The following is a 21,078-nucleotide window of genomic DNA, read 5'->3' as shown; positions in this document are numbered from 1 at the left end:
TTTTATATTTAAATTCCTATTTTCCCAAAACTGACAATTTTTGTACATGCCAAACATTCATACAACAAATCTTTGCCACCAAATAAAATAAGCTTTACTGGACACGGAGAGAGCTGTACCAGTATTTGGCTGTGTAGAATTCTGGGTCCCAAAAATCATGAGATGCTGAGTTCTGAATGTATTGTTAGTACTCTCTTTTCTGTACAAAACAAAACCACATACAGCTGCTCCCTAAGTGATCACAAAATCCCAAAGCTTCTTTGGTTCCCAGAAGTAATACATTAGGTCCTCAGGCCTCAGTGAAATGGGAATAAGTCCTTCCTTGGATGTAGTCCCTACAAGAATATGTACCCATATGAACCCAAGACTCACCATTACAAACATCATGTGGGTGTCTGAGGAGCCTGCAATTCATCTTTTTGTATAGGTAACAGGCCATTATGCTTCAAGACATAAAGAACAAGCTCACAAAAGTGCCTAGAGCCACTGAGGAAGAGAATTCCCCTCTTTAATCAGTAGATATAGCACTGTACAGGATGCTGAATGCAAAGCTCTGCTTTACAAACCACTAGCAGTGCTTATCATACACAGTCGCAGCCTAGACTTTCTAGTGTCACAAATCAAACAGCAGGAGGCTGTGCCATGCACACAAAGAGGGAACAAAGACAAGTACAATACACAGCAGCTGGCAACCCTCCCCCCAGGCTTTTGGATAAAATGCTCCTTTTTATCACTGCTAGTTCAAGGTTGCAAACACTTCCATTGAGAATGAGAAGGTAATCATTGCCCAGGAAGATGCTCTGTAGATCATGGTCAGCACAAATCAAAGCTGCAATCAATGAGGCTATGCTACTTCTTTTCTGAGGTCCAAATGAACTGTTACATAGGAAGGGAGATTAATGCTACACCAGTAGGTTTTGGTTACTGGAGTACCTAAAATATTCAAGTAACCAAAGGGAGCATGTACAAGGATGAACCCACATCCCTACTTCAAATTTATGCCATTTGTTGGCTATCAAAGACATCTGGTTGGCCACCATATGAAGAAGGATGCTGGACTAGACAGACCACTAATCTGATCCAGCTCTTATGTTCTTAAAACTTCTTGCCAGATGAGGATCTTAGAATAATCTGGAGCTGCTGCTCACCAACCTCTCACATCCATTCTAAAAGCACCAAGGATCTCCATAAAGCTACTATCAGAAGTAGAAAAAAAAAGTGTCTCACTCTGAAGAGAGATGCTCGGGTTGAGCTGTAGAAAACCAGCTGAAATCAGTCCCCCCCATACCCAAGAGCCTTGACTCCAAATACAAACATTGCTGCTCTTAAAGTCAAGCCTGGGCCCATCTACAGCAAGGACAATTGTGTTTCCATATTTCTTAATCTATAGCAGCAAATCTTATCTCCCCCAGAAAGCAGTGGGTTTGGAAAGTTGCTATGGGAGGCATAGTAACTATTATAAAAAAGTGTTGAAAGCTCAGGTGGAGAGAGTAGGAGTTATATTACAGGTTTGTTCAGTACTGTGGAGAACTGCAGCTTTGAAAGATGGAAGGCATTAACCAATGCAATGATTGGTTGAATTTTACCACACACTCCCTTGATAGGATGTTGTTTACTGGCTGTCCAGAAAGGATTCCTCCTGAACTCTGCTATGGCAAGGAGGAAGACTCATGCTGTGGTGCTGGTACTGAGTAGTACAGTACACAAAACATGTACAAGGGCAGTCGATCAAATGCAACAATTTTCTCTGGTAAAAGTGCAGACTTTGTGAAATCAACTGGGCTGCTGTTATGTCCGTAAGAATATCATTTCAAGCTGAGTGGTGGTCTACCGCCTTTTCATGAGAATTTGAACTCCACCTTTTCCCTAGACCACAGATACTGGCGAATTTTGTTTTTTGGCATGAAAGGTCCCTTTTGTTGCTGGCACTTCCATGAGAGCTGGATGCTTTTTCATCAAAGCACCCCCACAAAAAAGGGTAGCATTCATTGGCGGAAGAACCCAATCAGGTTACTGGGGAGGGGGTAATGTGGAAATATGATGGGAAGACCAATACTACCTCCATTCCCTCCTCTTCCTGCCATACACACAAGTATCCTACAGGGTGCAGAGCCTCACGCTAATTTATGTCCCCGAAGGATGAACAAGATGAGAACAAGGGGCTTCCTCAGAACAGAACAGATCCCCCACTCAGGAGAAAAAGGCTCTTGTGCTAGATATTCTTTGGTAAGTCACTTCAGGAACTGGCTCAAACTACCCCAGCTATGGGCATTATTATATGACTGTGCTTTGATACTATAATAGAGACCCACTATTCACATGAAATCTATGAGGCCCTGAGCAGAGTGGAACCTATTGCACCCCAGGAAGGCAGTTCCTGTGGTAGGCAAGGGTGGTAGTGGGCCTTCAAGGATTCTCCTTCTGGCTGGGATTCAAAGGGAAAGGAATATACACACTGTTTTTGTGGAGTTTTGATTAAAGGAAACTCTGCCACTGGAGGAAGCCTGTGCCTCATTCTTGTTACAAAAATAATCTCTCACAGCCCTTCTTTGCCTGAGTCCAAATCTCCTGATTACATCTTTAATTGTATTACAGTCTGGACAGTGATGCAGCTGTTCCTGCCTTAGACTGGGGTCTATACAGCAGGTCCTCCTCCCACCATGGAACGCTTCAGGCAGGGCAAGCACCTGCCAATCCTCTTGCTGTTTTATGTGCTCTGCAGTCTTCTGTGCAGGTCTTGGATGAGTCTCCAACATGGACGACACGTATGCAGACAGACATATATACGTAATCACACACACACATCCAGCCTATGCAGAACTAGAGTGTCACTGGCATGATGCATGTCTGGAGAGAGTTCTGTCCACCGCAAAGGCACTGTTGACCTCACATCTCTTCCCCTCTGGTGCTGATGTCCAAGACATAGACACTTGGGTAACCCGTAGCTTGCAGGGCAGAGTAACCCATCACACCAGCCAAGGTGGCCCCAGAGTCTGGATCTTCAGCCTTCACAGTTACACCTGTTGGAGGATGAGATGATGATGATGGGAAGAGACTGACAGTCATTTTAATGGGAAAATTTTGAAGGTCTGTGTACATGCCACTATAAATCTTGTGCTGAACAAAATTCAGCCTACTGATAATTCTTACTTTTCCTTCAATTACTTTTATAATAGAATGTTTCTGCCTTTCATGGATGTACAGCGTCTGTAAAGAATTACTGTTGTAGCCAGATGTAAAGGAAGACAAAGCTCCTTTGACAGCTTCAGAGAAAAGGAAATTTTGGCAGATACAGTTTGCTATGCAGGAGTGAGCAAAGTTGCTCATGGTGAAGTTTTCTTTTCTAATGTTTTTAAATTCTAGATTATTTACTTATGTCCTGTCTCTCAACCAGATGGTTAAAACCAGAAGATTAAATCCATGTTGCAATAAGACTTCAATAAAACAGGACAAATATGATCAATAAAAAAATCTGTAAAAGCAGCAAAACTATTAGAAATTAGACCAATAATGTAAATAAAAAACAGCTGAGATAAAATTATATAGACTCTTGCCCATAAATATCTGGGATATCTGGACTTATCTTTGTCCCCACTTTGGAACATCTGGAGACCCCAAGACCAGTGGACCAGGTGTTAAGGACTCCTCCATTATCTTGGAACTCTGTACATGCTCTGAGGAACCTCCTATAACTTAGATAAAGTGTGCTTAGCTGAATTAGCTCAACATTATTGTTTTATTTGAGAGACTGTGTGCTGTGTGATAGTGTGCTTTCCCCCGTATTTTGTCCTTCTTCCTACCCCTTTTGAATCCACCCATCCTTCCTCCTTTTTTTCCTTTAATAAACCTTTCTATAAAGGCTTTTTTTTTTGCTTCCTTAGCACAGTACATTTATCTAAGATATTTCTCTGAATCTCTTCTCTATGTGCCAGATCATCTGGGCACTACCTAGTTTGCTATAAAATAATTTTTCAGGATTCCCACCCTGTTACTTTAATATTTTGCTAGGACTGAACTGGAAGGGCATCTTCTCAGTGGATCAGTCTAGATGTTCTCAGGAGCTGCCTGAGTGGTGGCAAGTGACTACCAGGGTGCTTTCCAGGGAAACCTTGGTCTATAGTTATTCCCAGCAAGGAAAGTCATTTCTACCCTTTCCCAACCATAACACATGTCAATGTAGATATAACAGTAGTGATTCTAAAGTAAATGTATGAAGCAATCCCTGTCCAATTAGTTCCTGATGATTGCACTGCACTAATGATTATCACCTTCCTAGAGGACAGGAGGCACCTCAAGATTCCTCTTCTATCATGGCCCACACAGCCCAATCTTGGCCAATGTTAAAGGATGAACCAGGCAGTACCTTGTGTACCTGAGGTGGCAACTCATCTTCCGAGCTCTCCTCCGGAACAGGCTCTGGGTGCCGAGCAGGCTGGCCATCCTCAGCCCAGCCTCCAAGTGGCAGCCGAGCAAAGTGTGATGGGGCCCTGTGCATCATACCAGGGTCTGGAGACCAACAGGGAAAGAAACAGGAGATAATAGGCAGCAGCCACGTGCTCCTTGCGAATCTGCATGAGACTCCTACATTGCTCTCTCCCTGCTGCTATCCACCCACCAGAGTTAGCTGGGCAGCAGTGATATAAGCAGAAATAAAATCTCTTAACAAGTACTGTTGGTTTTGATTTTGGAACCCCATTGCATCCTCTTACCATGATCATTAAACATCCCGCCTTCCAATTTTGGCTATGCCATTTTCTAGAGAAACAGTAACCTTTTACTGCACAAGTAATGGTGCCTTCTGCACCTGTGGCAGCAACAGAAAGTCAAAATGTTTTTTGGAGCTCTTCAAGCTTACAGTGGTACTGTGTAAGTTTGTACTCTGTACAAGAGTACCATAGTTAAACCTTATGCTAAACATACTGTACCCACTTATTTTTATCACTGCTAGGCAATGATGGGATCACTGTGTGAGAACAGAGGCTGGCAAGGGGCCTTTGAGCACTTCCAGGATATAGACAACTCAGGTCAGGCTTGCCTCTTACACATGTGCATGTAATTCAGCAAAAATATCAAGCAGCATTTTAACTCTGTCTCATGTCTCAAATAACACTCTGGCAATATAAAGAGCAAATGTCTGTGCAAAATTTTTGGCAGGAAATCAGGCCATTTCCTTTCATGGCATGGGCTTCCTGGCCTTTCCTATAGTCAAGGTGCTCAAGTGAGCCAATACTAGGCATCAATATGTGTTTAGAGCTGCTAATATATACCTGAGACGCCACCATATCGGCGCTGAAAGCTCACTTGTAGAGCAGCTGCCTCTTCTCCCATCTGGCGAGGCGAGGCAAAAGGATAGCTGGCGGATCGAGGAATTGTGCTACTTGGGGTGCCCCGGTGAGTCTCAGACTCTTCCTGGGCACTCTCACCACTTTCATCACTTTCCCGCCGGTGCCACAAGTGCCGCTCCAGCTCCAGCTGGGCATGCTGCTTATGCAACTGAGTGACAGGAAATAACAGTAGTGAATAAAAAACAAGCTGGAATTATGGTTGTTGGGGGTTTTCCAGGCTGTATTGCCGTGGTCTTGGCATTGTAGTTCCTGACGTTTCGCCAGCAGCTGTGGCTGGCATCTTCAGAGGTGTAGCACCAAAAGACAGAGATCTCTCAGTGTCACTGAGAGATCTCTGTCTTTTGAGAGATCTCTGTCTTTTGGTGCTACACCTCTGAAGATGCCAGCCACAGCTGCTGGCGAAACGTCAGGAACTACAATGCCAAGACCACGGCAATACAGCCCGGAAAACCCCCAACAACCATCGTTCTCCGGCCGTGAAAGCCTTCGACAATACATCAAGCTGGAATTATGCTTAAGGTCACTAGGACCCTACAGGGCAAGGGTAAGTGTATTGGGATCCTCCCCTCTCCTCCCCAAGCAGGGATAATTCAGACACTTGTATTTTTAAATATCTGTTTAATGAACTTCTACAGCCCATCACCAAGGCCTGCAAGCTTCTCAAGGGCCAGCTCACCTCATGCATGTACAGTGCATGCAGACTCATCTCTGTAGAGGCATACTCTGACAGGATCAGGCTCTGGAGCTGACCTTCCCAGGCACTGCTGCCAGAGCTAGCTGTTCGGGCATCAGCCCTGCGGCCAAAAAAGAAAGAGTCAAATTAAACTGTCCCTTTAGATTCAGAAGAGACTTCTTCCCCTGACCAACACCCTGAGTGGATCAGCTCCATGGTGGGTCTAACTCAGGCAGGGCATCACAAGTCACAGCAGCTCTGTCTTCAAGGACAAGACAAAAAGGGAAGCAACAAGATCACACACAAACGAAAACTACAGGAAATTTACCTCAACAGTCCTAAAGAATTTGATTGGCTGCTAACTCACTTCTGGGCCCAATTCAAAGTGCTGGCGATTCAAGTAGTCTTGGAGCAGCATACTTCAAAGAGTACCTTCTGCCATTTGAACTGGCCTGCCCTTGAAGATCTGCTCCAGAAGCCCTGCCCCATCCACCCCCAGCTTCTCAGGTAAGGCCACAAGAGAGAAGACTTTTTTGTTGTGATGTCTTGTCTTTGGAGTTCCCTCCCCACAATCATTTGCCTGGTACCAAGCCTGTTAAGTTCATGACACCAAGTAAAGTATGCCATTTATTGACATTTTAATTACTATTGCTTGGTGCATGTTTTAATGGTTTTGTAGAAACTGGAAGTTGCTTCATGACAAAAAGTGCAGAACACAAAGGATTTTAAAACAAACAAAGTACCAGACTTATAAGATGGGACTGAAAAATGTGTACTTAAAAGACCCAGCATTCTTTGAGAAAGTAGTACAGAACTGAATCTCCCCCATGCTTTTCCTCGATACTGACTTTAAGGAGTATAGGGGAAGCTATTATAGCATGGTGGTTTCAACCCATGGGGTAGGACCCTCAGGGGGGATGTAGGGCCTGACTTCCAGGTCACAAACCATTCTAGAGCTGCCATTTTTGCTGCCTTTTGGAAGAACTGGATGCTGTTGCACATGTATAGAGAGCAAGGACATTACAGGGCACTACCGATTTTGATTCACTTTCCATGCACACAGAAGGACATCAAGATGAGGTCACTCAGCAGCAAAGATAAATCATAGAGTTGGAAGGAGTCTTACAGACCATCTAGTCTGACCCCTGCCCAATGCAGGAATGGCCCAAAGCATCCCCGACAAGAATTTGTCCAGCCACTCCTTGAAGACAGCCAATGAGGGGGAATCCATTACATCTCTATGTGGGATTGTTGAATTACTCTTAATGTGAAGAAGTTTTTCCTAATGTCCAGCTTGTACTTTCCCTCCTGTAGTTTAAACCCATTATTTCAAGTCTTAATCTCTGTTGCAAATAGGTACAGCTCCCTCCCCTCCCATAAGTGACAGCCTTTTAAATATTTAAAGAGAGCAATCAGGTCTCCCCTCAATCTCCTCTTCTCCATACTCAATATTCCCACGTCCCTCAGTCTTTCCTCATAGGGTTTGGTCACCAGTCCTCTGATCATCCTGGTTGCAATCCTCTGCACCTGTTTCAGTTTGTCCACATTGTTTTTGAAGCGAGGCCTCCAGAACTGAACACAATACTCCAGGTGGGGACTAACCAATGTGGTATATAGTGGGACAATGAAATCATGTGATTTGGATGTTATGCCTTCCAGCATTTGTATCCACGGAATAACTCATCTTATCCCTAAGTTTATTAAAGTTTGCCCCACTAAAAACTAACATGTTTGTTCCCCCCCCCCCGGTTTCCTACAGCAAAAGGAATTCTAGGAGAACACAATCACTTTTTCCTAAGGTTCCCACCACCCTTACCCTGTCAGCCAACTCTTTTGTCTGTTAATATCAAGTCCAGTATGGCTGAACCCCTCGTTGCTTCCTCCACCATTTGAGAAAGATGTTGTGCCCAGGTAGGCCAGGAAGTTGTGTTATCCTAGACATGTAGCAGAGTTGGTCTCCCAGAGCATATCCCAGAGCATATCAGGGAAGTTGAAGCCACCCATAACTATAAGGTTGTGTTTCTTGGATCCCCTATTAATTTGCTCTGAGGGCAGAATCCACCAGATCTCCTTGGACAGGTGGTCTATAACATACCCCAGCCACAATACTGCTTGCCTTTCCCTCCTTTATCTTCACCCAGACACTTCCCCCTAAGCTGTCACTCTCCTCTTCCAGTATTTCCTCACAATCAAGCCCTTTCCTCACACAGAGAGCCACTCCATCTCCTCTACAACACTTCCTGTTCTTGAATAACTCATACCCAGACACTACTGCATTCCAGTCATGGGAATCATCCAACCAAGTCTCTGTAATGCCTACTAAGTCATATCTTTCTGTCTGCATTAGTAGATCAAGTTCCGCCATCTTATTGCCCAAGCTTTGGGCACTGATATATAGGCACCAGTAGCCTTGCAACATTCCCTTTCTTTGACCCGGCTTTCCCAAGCAGGCCTGTGTTTATTTGCTCTTCTTCTTCACTATGCCAGTTGTCTCCATTGCAGTTCCTCTGCAATATCAGCTTAAAGCCCTCCTGATGAATCTCCTTAGTTCCCTTCCAAACACATTTTCCCCTCTCCTTGATAGGTGAAGTCCATCATGTGCAAGCAGGCCATCTTCAAGAAAACATAGTCCATGGTCTCAGAATCCAAATCATTCCTGCGAGCACCATGAATGCAGCCAGTGGTTCATCTCCCATAATCTTCTGTTCCTGTTGCACTCCGACAGGCAGGATCGAAGAGAATACCTGTGCCTCCATTCCTTTCAGTTGCCTCCCAAGGACCTCATAGTCAACCCTAATGTTCTTAATGGTGTTCACATTTGTTCTCACCTGGACCATCACAAGTGGGTAATGGTCTGTTGGTCTGACTAGCTTGGCCATCCAGTTTGTGATATCAATCTTTGCCTCTGGCAAGCAACACACCTCTTGGCCATCGGGTCCACACCCCTCAGCAGAGAGTGACCAATCACCAAGACTTTCCTTTTCTTTTTAATGGTATTTTTTTTTCTCCATGGCATCCTTACTTGTTCTTTCAGGCCCTTATTGTTGTATATCTGTCAATGATTCGGTCACATCAGCAAGGGCCTGGAACTGATTTCTCATCTCCAGTGGCCCTGAGTGCCATCTTGCTCTGTGTCTTCTGCTTGTGCTATCAATCTCTGAGGAGGTTCATTAGGAAAAGTTTGCTTTATTGTCCCTTCCATCACTCTCCCCATCCCTTTACAACAGGACCTGGAGACTTTTGTTGATGAAATCCTCTCCTTTGATCTCTTGAAGGGTACCAATCCATTCCTCCCAGCTCCTCGCTTTTTCTTCTAGTAACACTACCAGCTTCCACTTATGACAAATGAAGTCCTTTTTATCCTCAGGGAGGAAGACAAACATGGCACAACCCCTGGCAAGTAACTGGAAATGGCCCTTCAGTAGTCATTGTTTTCTTCCAAAAAAGTAATCTGCTTATAACTGCCATACAAAATAGATTTTTTTCTACCCTGAATCTGCTTTCTGTCCTCCATGGCTCTGCCCTTTGGCTTGTTCCTTACTATGGTACACTCAATATGACACACCTCCTGGTGCTCATCATGTGTTTCCTGTCCCTACCTCCTGGCTGATGCTCACAGTCTTGGCCTTGAAATTATTGAAGATCAAATTTGCCCTCACCTCTTCATAACATGTAATTCTTCTGTCATAGTCAGTGGGCCCTGGGAGTGGAAAGGCTACAGACAGGTGGTATAGTGCTTAGAGTGGAGACTCAGTTTCAAATCCCTACTCATCTATGAAGCTCACTCTCTTTTAAGCCTGACCCTACCTCACAGGATTGTTGCAAGAATAAAACGGATAAAGAAAAACCATGTATGTCTCTCTGAGCATCTTGAAGGAATGCCCCCCCCCAAAAGGTGTAGATGGATTCCCCCTCCCCCACCACACTCATGTACACCCGATATTTGTGGCGGGAGGGAATGTGTGTGTGTGTGAAGTAGGCCTCAGCTACCTCTAAGTATTCTGGGTATGGCACTCAGGAGATGCCCAAACCTTGGTTTTTTCATTGGCCCCTTAATACAAACATTTCCTTACCCAGAGCCTGTCATTGTGCCAGGGCCTCGTTGATGGGAACTTCCATGGGTTGGCTGAGTAGATTGGAGAGGAGAGAACGAACACAGGGCAGATGCCACCTCAGAAACAGCAGAGAGATGCCGTGACGCCTGTGGATCACGGACTGCTTGGTAACCCAGGACTGAGGAGCCTGCAATCACGTTGGCAATCAGGCTGTGTGGCTGCAGGGAAAGAAAAGGAGGGAGCACAACTCAGGCAGGAACACAAGTGTCCTCTCCCACCTCCATTTGCAACACTCCACCCCTATAATCAAATGTCAGCTTTGTCTCTGCGGCAAATGTATCCAGTGCCGTCCAAAGCCCACATATCCTCAATATCCCAATGCCTTCTAAGCAGTAGCTCCAGGAAGAGGAGGTACTGCAGTTGTACAGGCTGCAGGGGCTCACTATTAAGTCAAAAGAAGGCCAAAAGATTCAGTGGGAATTAGTATGTTAATAACCATAAGGAATTTTACAGAAAGAAGTATAAAAATAAAAATGAGCATGAGGGGATGGATAGTGTGAGTGATTTAGGGAAGACAAGTTTAAGGGGAGTATGACAGGCTTGCTGAGAAGACAGAAAGAGGCAGAACTGGCACATTTGTGAAACATAATGGGTAGCATTATTAGGTCACAGTGGGGCAGTTGTCACAGTATTCCATACTCTTTGGAATGCAAACAACCCCACAGACCACCAAAACAGGACACAAAGGAACAGGCACATCGAGGAAACCCATTCTGTTTCTCTATTACATGATAAGGCAGGATTAAACCCCATCCTGCCACCCACCAGTTCCCTCCCACTTCATGCCAGGCACCTCTGATTCTGTCTGCAGGGACTGGATGGAAGTGAACAGTGTGTTGTCAGGGAGGACAGCCTGTTGAGCCAGTGCCAGGCTGCTGTCACGGTGCACGCGTTCCTTAAGCAAGCCAATGAAGGCTGTGCTCTCACGTGGCGGTTGCCAGTGTGGGTTGGTAATGGCAAAGTGCATGAGAGAGAGTTCTGTTTTGCCATCTTCAGCCTGCTGGTAAACGGAAGCCTCCGTCTTCCCAGCTGACATCCACTGCAAGACAGAGGGTCAAAAGCTAGAGATTAGCATGTATACACCCCCAAGCCCCATCTTCCACTCCTAAATGAACACACTCATTTTACAATCACCCAAGACATCAGGACTAACACAAATCCTCTCCCCACTTCCCATCAGGATCTAAAAATATTACAGACAGACCTAAGAGTAAGGTACCACCTCAAAGAAAGTTCTTGCTCCATGAAAATAGTGTTGGCAAGTAACTAGGTTTTGGACCACACTTAACCTTTTGCCTGGTTCAAAGCAGTGACTGAGCATCAAAATTCTGAATGGGAAATGCAGAGTGAGAAGCAGGAGGCCAATCGGCTTCTATTAAGGGAGGCCATGCTTCCTTGTTACTTGATTACCACATATACTTAATAACAAACAAGCATGCCATTTGTCTGAGCCATTTGTTTTTCCATCATCAAGCTATTCCTTTTTGAAAGACATAACTCTTTGAGATGTATAATACAAGCCAGAGAATCCATGCTGCCAACGTAAATGTCAGTGTGATACCTGTACTGATTTCAGTTTTTCAGAAAAATAGCTTAAGACAGGTCAAAGAGAAGGATAATTTTTCCTCTAAAGAGTGAAGGCAACTATACACACATCACCTCCCATTAACCAGATTACACTACCCAATTTCTTCAAAGTTGGCTTGAGAATACGGATGCAGTTATCTAGCATGCTTGTACTGAATTACTGCAAATAAGAAAGTTACATCATACCCAAGAAGTTAAACAAACAAATGGCGGTGAGATTCCCACTTCACCCCAAACACCAATTTTTTCTGTGACCTACTGCAGGGTGTCCATGTTGGCGTACATCCATCTGGGCAAAGGAACAAGTGTCTCCCACACCCACCACTTCCACAGTGAAGTTGCGGAAGAAGTCAATGATTTCCAGAGCTTTGGGCCTCAGACAGAAGATGAGGATCAAGGGGGTCACAATGGGGCTGAGCAGCTCTTCCAGAATGAACACCTTGAGAGTGGAAGAAAAAGCTACTGAATACAAGCAATTGCTACAGTTGGGTATTACCATCAGCACAGCTGCATAGGCCATAAGACATAAATCAGGACTCCAGGTACTTAACAGTGTAACTAAGAGTAGTATTGTTTACTCTTTCCTTGACCCACAGGCTCTGGTATGGGAAGATCTTCCAAATTTGGGAGGAGTGGGGAACCTGATGACATGAACTACTAAGATCCAGTCAGGGTCTTTACTCACTCGTTGGGCAACACTTAATCAATTCCCTACCAAAGATCCTGCCTCACCGCCTTGTACTGGAAGAGCTGAGCAAATTCATCCCGGGTCTCATATCGGTGAGCGTTGCCCTGCCAGTGGTCAGGCATGTAGTGGATATGTGCCAGAATCACTCGAAGCAGCTGCTCTGGGCAAAATACTAGGTGCTGGTCCGGGATGAAGGATCTGCAGGTCAGATGGGACATATAAAGTGTGTCAAAGAGATCAACATCCCTTGATATAAAAAGCAGGAGACTGGCAGCTTCTAGGGAAACTGAGCATATTCTCAAGGTTTAGTTGATCAAGCTTCCCAACTCTCAGCTCCATGTGTTCCTCCTCATGAAAGGAACCACATGCAGACAAGCATACTGACAGCGATCTTGGAGATCCAGCTTCATTCAAATCAATTCACTGTGGAATAAGACAACAAATTCTATACATTTTTGCATCACTTTATATCCTGGTGTGATTCATATCCTTTTAATTCATACATAACATGTAACAGCTGTACATCTAAAGGAAATTAGCTACAATTCTTCACAGACCCAGCAACTCTATCCACATTCTTTGAGTCTGGATTCCTCTGAAGCTGATGGGCTAGTTCCCCGAATGTTAGCAATAGGTCAACATCATCATGATGAATAAAATGCCAGGCTTACATTAAAAAAAGATATACGTACAACAAAACTCGATTCAGTCTTGCAACCCATGCACACACACACACCCGTTATATGACCATCATATGGATTTTTTCTGGTTTCCTGAGATCTGCTGATGCCTTCAGATCTGGATATCTTTTTCTCTAGTCTAACCCCCTTACACAAGCTCCACACTGCTTGTGATCTGTCCCAGCCTGTTACCCCAGATCACTCTGTCACTCCATTTATAGATAGGCAGAAGCTCTATCCCATTTGATGTTGCAAAAAAAGGCCTGATGCTCTTTATTTTCTGATTTCCACATAGTAAAGATGACACAGGGGAAATGACTTTTAGCCACAACCAGTGAGATTATAAAATCAGGGGAGAGGCTCACCTGGTTAAGCTGAAAGACATGGGTAGAATCAAGTTTCAGGCTCATGAACCTCAAAAGTGCAGCACTGCCAATTTGTATCTCAGCAACCTCATTAGTGTTGGACAGAGACAAACAGCTTTTGTAGTCTTGATGTGTTTTTAGTCAGCAGAATGCTTTTTGCTTCCACCTGTCAATTATCTGCTCGAGTGCTCCTCCTAGTAACCAACACCATCACCACCCTAGCAATGCCCTCAAACTACATAGACCTCTGCCACAAGGACTTCCATCTACAGCCAGTCTCACTCACCTGCAGACAGTAACAGCCACACCCAGGATTGTGACTGTAGTGAGGACATGCTCCACAGCAAGCACATCCTCATCGTAAATTGTCAGAGCAATGAGGACAGCAAGGATAGAGCCAGCAAAGAAGGCCACGTTCTTTGCCACAATTGTGAACAGAGGTGAAATGAAGCAGTTCATGTACTTGGAAGCTGGCTTGTAGCCCTTGCTGAGGCGTGAATGCAACTCATGGTCCAGCTCATTGAAGTGTCGCAGATAGCAGCGGCCATAAAGAGACCAACAGCGGGCACCCAGACTGCCTGGCTCTCGCTTGAGAATCTCGGTGTAGCTGAAGAAAGCATACAGAATCTGCCATATGAGGATAAGTGGGCACAGGAGGAAATTAGCAATGCCAATCCATAGGATGCGGGTGCCCAACTTCTCAGCTAGCTCAAGGCGGTTGCTGCCACGCTTGTACTCAGCCTTGAGACTCCATTCATTCTCAAAAAGTGATCCAGGGCCCCAAAAGAAGATCAGTTCAAAGTTGTACTTGAGACCACGTGTATAGAAGACTGTATCACCAAGCAGGGGCAGGTGGAAGCGCACAGGGAGAAGCGACTTGTTCACCATGGCCACCATGTAGTTCTTGAAACGCAGGATGCGGTGGTAGATGTCCAGCTCTGTGAGCTCCTTCTTGTGGATGCAGATCTGATGTTCCTTCTGAATTTGCACAATTCGGGCCTGCACTTCCTGCCATGTGTAGTAAGGCAAATTGGACTGTGGGCACAAAGAGGGGCGGTGCAATTAACATCGCAACAAAGCCAAGAGCAAGACAGCCTCATAGGTGGCCCTACCTTCTGTGCAAGCAACACCTCATAGGTGGCCCTACCTTCTGTGCAATGCCATTCGAAAATGCCAGTCTCTTACATACTTAGAAGCCAGCAACTCCAAAAGTGCTCCAATGGTGCATATGAAACCTAACTAAGTTTTTTCTCTTCTCCCTTTCCCCATATTCCCCACTTAACTTCACAGTAAGTTAAGTAGCATATAGTTTCTTTCAGATACGTAAAAATGTGTTGTAAAACAACAGCCTCAAACTGCAAAAAGAACACAGAAGTTTAGCTTTTGGGAAGTTTATTATTTTGTTCAATGTATTTAAAATTTTTATAACCCCTCTCAACCAAAGGTTTCCGAGCTGGAAACTACAATAACATGAATTGTCTTGAATGGGAACATCATCAAGGGAACATGCAAATTCTTGGTCATTAAAAAAAAAACAAACTAACTCACATGAAGGAAGATGGCTGTGGGGAAGATTACTCTTTATTTATCTGTATCCCAGAGCTAGAGTCACTCAGGGATCTTTCCTGCTCTGCAAATTCATATAGTCTTGTTGCCTTATGATTTCACAATTAGTAAAATGAGGCTAAACACTCCCAACTCCTGAGAGAGGAGAATACAGTGATTCAAACTTTGACAGTGTTGGGCAGTAGATCAAGAACAAGACACTAGCAAACTCAGGAATGGCAGCTGCATAGCATACCTGCTCTGCCACTCAACCCAGCAGATCATGAGCTAACAGGGCCTATGGACATGGGACTGGGATCAGACCAGAAGCAGAGCACAGCTCTGGAGAAGGTCAGTGAGGGAACAGCAAACAAGAAAACAAAACAGAAAATACTAAAACAAAACTAGCGTGGAATGAAAGGACTAAGAAAGGAAACAGCAATCTTTATCTGCTTTTTTCTTATGGCTAATAAAATATTAAAATATAAGAATTGCCTTACTGGATCAAAACAAAAGTTTAGCTAGTTCAACATTCTGTCTCCGATAGCAGCTAAATACCTGTTTGAAACGTGCAAAAGGGTATGCTGGGAATAATGATCATCTGTTACATGCCTTCAGTATCTAATAATCAAACGATTTTCCAGTTATGTATTAATACTCCCTTTTACTTGCACTGAATTGGGATGTGTGCATATCCATAGTCCCCATATTTCAGCAGTTTACCATGGGAATCTTGAGGGCATTGATGTAAAATGAGTGGATCTCCCAGTAGCAGCAAATATTGTAGATGAACTTAATTAGGCGATGGACCCAGAAGACCCCTGCAATCACCAGAATAGAGAGCAGAAACCCATTGGCCTGGATCCTATAAGAGAAACGGGAATTACAGAGAGGAAGGAACAGTCACTGCAATAACTATAGTGATAGTAAGGCAAATATTCTACAGAACACCCTTTTCCCCACTTATAGAAGTCAGTCAACTCTGACAAGAATTCAATTATAAGCATTAAATTACAGCAGAAGGTTTAAAACACCAAAGCAACAAGGCTGTACATCTGAAAATAGGTGAACAGAGGCAATGCTACATAAGTGAACATAAAGTTTATCAAAGAATCTTGAAATAGCCTCGACCTTACAGCTGTGCTATGAATCCAATCACTGATAGCCTAAATGTTAATAAATATATTTAAAATGTTGCATCAAAGCCTACCTTTGCTATTTAGGCAACCTTAACACTGAAAAATCAAAATTCGCCAAATATAGCCGCAAACGTCTGACAGCAGTTCTTGAAAGTGACAGCTATGTTCACCTTGCAAGAACAACATCTCCCAACATGCTTGTCTAAATTGATGGGGCATAGCCAGCTTACAAGAAGAAACCATCCAGTTTGGGACAGCATCTTGTGATTTAAAAACTGAATCATGGACATGGCTGGATACAGGCTATTGTCAAATTTACCTGGCACTACACTCACTGGGAGGCAGGAAGGCATCTGGCAAAGTCACCTTAACTGGGTCACCGGAATGCTGGCTGTGATTCACCAGCTTGTTGGCAAAAAGGATGTCATAGTCGACACAGCTGACGAGGAATGTGGTGAAGGCCACAACAAAGATGAACTGCCTGTGAGAAGAGAGACAGACATTAAAAGGCTGTGTGGAATAGGAAATGTTTCATCTCCCCTTAGCTTCAAATGTATCAGGGTCAGCAGAAGAACCAGGGATTTCTGTTCCCATTAAACTACAGAGGCTTTGTATTGCAGGGGAGGATAAAGTGAATCAGGAGTACTATCCCTATTGGAATATGGTATCTTATACTGTCAAACCTCCATCTGAAGGGAAAGAGGGATGGAATTAATACTCACATTAACTCAAAGATCTCACTGATGAGCATGCAGGTGAAGCCATTCTTCTGGTGCAGGTTATAGATGTGAAAATCATAGTCAAGGAGAATCACTTGGATCCCAACAGTTGCTGAACCTACCATCATGTCAAAGAATCTTTTCAACTAACTTTTTCTCCGGTTCAACCTGTTATGCTAGAGTAGTAAGTAGCAGCCAGCAGGCAGCAGCTTTCAGCCTTAAGAATGCCAGGTGAAGGGGGTACAAAAATGCTGCCCAAAGGCTGTTTCTAGAGTATAGGTAGGATTCCAATGATAATATCTGCTATCCTGGGGCAGAAGAAATTCTCAGAAATGGCACACATGAGAAATTGAGCAAAAATCAACTGCCCTTCATTAGTGGGAATTACTGTTTGGATCTAACCCAATTCTTTCATCTGCTCCTGAATGTACATTGAAGAGATTTGCCTTTGAAATATAGCTTTGCTAAAACCTAACTTTTTCAAAGTTCATGTTTTCTGATCACGCTTATTATTATTCAGAAATCTTGTGGCCAGAGGGAAATTTGTAAGGTAATTTCACCTTTGCTGCAACTGAACCCCACCCCCAAATCCTACCTGTTAGGTAAGGATCTGTTAGGTAAGGATATTCGAGAGAAAAAGAGATCCAGATTCTCAATGTGGTGCCAGGGAGCTGCAAAACAAGACAGGATAAGGATCATACACGAAATTAAAGCTCAGGAGATTCCACAGGACAGGGAGAAGCCAGACAGATATTGTCAAACTTTTCATGCTGCAGATGTCTCTCACATTCAGAGCATCTGCACTCCAAAGCAGTAGTTCTCTCTTGCCTTTGAACTAGAATCACCTAACACACAATATGTCGTTGCCTTGTTCAAGGCCACAGTTGCTTGAAAACTATTTAAGGCTATAATCTTAAACACACTAAGTAGGGAGCAAGTTCCATAAAATTCAGTGAAACTTAGTTCTAAGCAAATGTACTTAGGGTCAAGTTACATAGTAGATGCCATTTCTTTTGGCACTGTGTAGACCAAATGCCTAGACTATTAATTTCTGTTCAGACACTTTAGCACTTCAAAGGAGTTTTACAGGGTGCCAAGCACTGACTCAGGGACTCACTACACGTTACAATGTTTCCAGACTCGCCCAAGTTCTGTCAAATCAGACTTACACTTGGAGTTCTCTGTTGAACCTTAACTTTTAGGTGCACAGGGCTCATTCAGAGAAAGCCATCTTAATTCTCTCCTCCTCCCTTGCAATTTCTCCAGCCTGAAAGGGTCCTAGAAAGCCCCACTGAGAAACTTATGTACAGCCGTCAGTAATGGTAAGTTTCCCCAGAAGGGCAAAAAGCAGCTCCCTGAAGCTTTTGGGCTGGGAAACTGGCATCAGGTGAGGGCCTTAAGGCCTCTCTCCCCACATCCCCAATCTGAATCATGCACCTCCTTCTCCTGCATACCTGAACATTAAGATTCCGACGTCACTAGGAATTTCATGTTAAGAATGCCTGGTTTGACAGGACCTGGAAACACAGTAATATGTAGGTAGGCCATGGCAGCTCAGCTCTACTCACATTTGCTGCCCTCAGGAACATGTACTATCAAGTCCTCTTCTCCAGGGGGAGAGTCATTGTACGAGGCCTCCAATCGCTGGTACTCTGTATCGAAGTGAGCCATGGTATCGCTGAGCTGGGCTTCCACTTGGGTCACAGGTGCTCCATAACTGTAAAATGCAAGGCTAAAATCAATAAGGGCAAGCAATAGGAAAGTCACAACACTTCCATCTTAGTTTTATTAATAACAGACATTGGAAAATTTGGGTGGAAACAAAAGGGTAGAGAAGCAAAAAAAGAAAATATATTAGGAGAGGAAAGTACAAATAGACAATAAGGACTAAGAAAGAGGAAACTGTTACTATGGCAGAAAAAGCAATACAGGAAACTCCTCCCTAATCATGAAGGATCCTGCCCAGCCTTGTGATTCTTTGTCTTACATTGGTTCCATGCTTACACATGATTTTCTGCACAGAAACCTATAAAACTTAGTTTTGTTTTCTTGAGCAGCAAAAATACAGATTCAACACATATAACAATCTTTTCTCACATATAAGGTGACTCCCCATCCTTTCTGGAGTTAATAAATTCACTTGATGTTCATTTATTTTGCTGTTGGTAGAGTGGGCTGCCTTTATAGTACACCAGCACAAAAACAGTAAAAGAAGCTGTATTACAATTCTAGCAATGTAACATACACAGAGTGAATTTCATCATACTAAAATGCTCCATGCAAAACAAAAAGAGAAACCAAAACAAATAAAGAAATAGAAAAATGAAAGATGACACAAATTCTGACTAAGACAACAGATCCTGTGCTGCGAGGTAAATTCATATATACGGAATGCTGCTATACAACATAACATTTTGTAAAAGAAGAACCTGACTAAGGCCATAGCAAGCATTGCTAAAAAGCTACATGCTAGGATTGATTTTGGTACAATAAAACAGGAGTGGGATGACTACAATCATGACAGGCCTGCTTTTCTTTTCAAAACAAACTATAATCCGCCCTGAGCCTGCGAAAGCGGGGAGGGCGGAATATAAATATAATAAATTAAATTAAATTTAAATTAAAATAATCCCTGCAATCCATCTCTCTCTCTCAAGTTTACAAAGCAATTTTAAAAATCTGTTTACAAATACAGCACAGCTAATCTGTACTGAGTTATCCTGATTGTTTTACATTGTTACTTAAGTTATATATTCCAATAGGAATCCAAAGTGGCTCACATTGTTCTCTCCTCTATTTTATTCTAACAATAACCCTATGAGGTAGGTTAGGCTGAGAGTGTTGTCCTGGCACAAGGTCACCTAGTGAGCTTGGGTTTGAACCTGGGCCTGACACAGTAACCACTAAACACTGTACCTTGTGTTTAAGAACTTAAATTGCACCTTGTGCATTAAACAATTTTCAGCTCCATCTCAAGATGAATTACCTTCTAAACCTGCTGACTTCAATATATTTAGAAGTGCTTAGGATAGACAGTGCTTAGGATGGCATTATCAGTGTAGCATTCTTAACAAGAACCTTACAACCAGGCCCTCACTGAAGATAAAAGGTGGGGTATCGAAATAAATAAATAAATAAGCAGATATTAATGTGATCTATGAGAAACTGGTCTAGTGATCCACAATCTACCTTATGTCCGACAACGCTACAACATACAAAACACTCTTTCATTTAGGTCTCAGAACACAGCTATTTGTTCTCACCAGGCATGCAAATAACAGCAGTCACACCCATCCTTTATATAACTTCGTCCTCCTTTTTTCAGAGTCACACTCCAAATGGCAGGAAGTGCTCCCACAGCTACAAGGAGAAACACTCTCAGTTCCTTCCTTCGGTGTGCAGCGATCCCACATTTAAAGAGAGCAAACAGCCTCCATGCCCGCAACGTGACCAAATCACTCCCTTTCAGAGCAATACACACACAGAGAGGCTCACCTGTTCTGCCCATCGCCACTGCTGCGGGGACGCCAGGCCTGTGCTCTGCTTTGGACATCGCAGTTGGGACGCGCTGCCTCAGATCCTCACTGGGCTTTTCCTACCCGAGGGCTGCATCTGAAGAAAGGAGGCGCAATCTACAGCGGAGAGTCCGAGGCGGAGGGGGCACGCTGGGGGCCGAGGCTTCACCCGGGGCGCCCTGAGCATCTTGTGACGGCCAGCACCTCTTTGGAGAGGGGTTCAGCCTGCTCCCACGCCAATAGCCAGCCAAGCGGGAGAGACCACCATTGCTCTTTTGAACTCTTACCCCTGAGAACGGTCAGAGGGGGCTGGCTAGAGACAGCCCTGGTCACCGACTCAAGGCTGAAACAGCCTCACGGTGCTACAGCAGCGCCTTGAGAGCTCCTCAGCAGTGGTTTTGTCTTGAGGAAGGCGAGGCCTTAGGGCTTGTTTACTTGGGAGTGGAAAGGACAGAGGGAGGGAGCCAAGGCCCGCCAGAGAAGCGGCGGAGAGTATGTTGTGGGACGGTGGCCACATCCACCTTCTCCCGAGATTATGTACCTCACCTCTGCGGTCGCCCCGGTAACCGGACCCGGGCTAGAGCCGCCGCCGCCGCCGCGACTTCCCGGACTGTCACTCACACCCCAGCTACCCCTGGCTGAGCCCTTCCACTACCAATCGGAAACCAGGATGGAGCGAGGAGGTGGAAGGAAGGGCAACCAATGGG

The 21,078-nt window shown here is 44.2% G+C and overlaps 1 protein-coding gene across 3 annotated transcripts; it reads right to left on the bottom strand.

The window, feature by feature from the left end:
- Positions 1 to 477: 477 nt before the first annotated feature.
- On the bottom strand, positions 478 to 21,009 carry ATG9A (autophagy related 9A). Of its 3 annotated transcripts, none has more exons than XM_054970649.1 (16): positions 20,918 to 21,009; positions 20,352 to 20,468; positions 18,425 to 18,573; positions 17,484 to 17,527; positions 16,860 to 16,924; positions 16,457 to 16,618; positions 15,722 to 15,863; positions 13,746 to 14,488; positions 12,453 to 12,612; positions 11,980 to 12,159; positions 10,927 to 11,172; positions 10,092 to 10,291; positions 6,022 to 6,139; positions 5,268 to 5,493; positions 4,364 to 4,506; positions 478 to 3,020 (listed from the first exon to the last, which is right to left on the bottom strand). In XM_054970649.1, exons 3-16 carry the CDS (start codon positions 18,525 to 18,527, stop codon positions 3,015 to 3,017), a joined length of 2,538 nt encoding a protein of 845 aa, XP_054826624.1. In that variant the 5' UTR covers positions 18,528 to 18,573; positions 20,352 to 20,468; positions 20,918 to 21,009; the 3' UTR covers positions 478 to 3,014. The 3 variants fall into 3 exon arrangements, with proteins under 3 accessions (XP_054826624.1, XP_054826625.1, XP_054826626.1); XM_054970650.1 differs by having other exon boundaries at positions 20,913 to 21,007; XM_054970651.1 differs by lacking the exon at positions 11,980 to 12,159.
- Between the last annotated feature and the right edge of the window lie 69 nt (positions 21,010 to 21,078).

This window comes from Eublepharis macularius, chromosome 2 (assembly GCF_028583425.1).
Source record: "Eublepharis macularius isolate TG4126 chromosome 2, MPM_Emac_v1.0, whole genome shotgun sequence".
Taxonomy (NCBI): Eukaryota; Metazoa; Chordata; class Lepidosauria; order Squamata; family Eublepharidae; genus Eublepharis; species Eublepharis macularius.
Note: the sequence above shows the minus strand (reverse complement) of the source record. Positions and strands in the feature narration are given on the sequence as shown.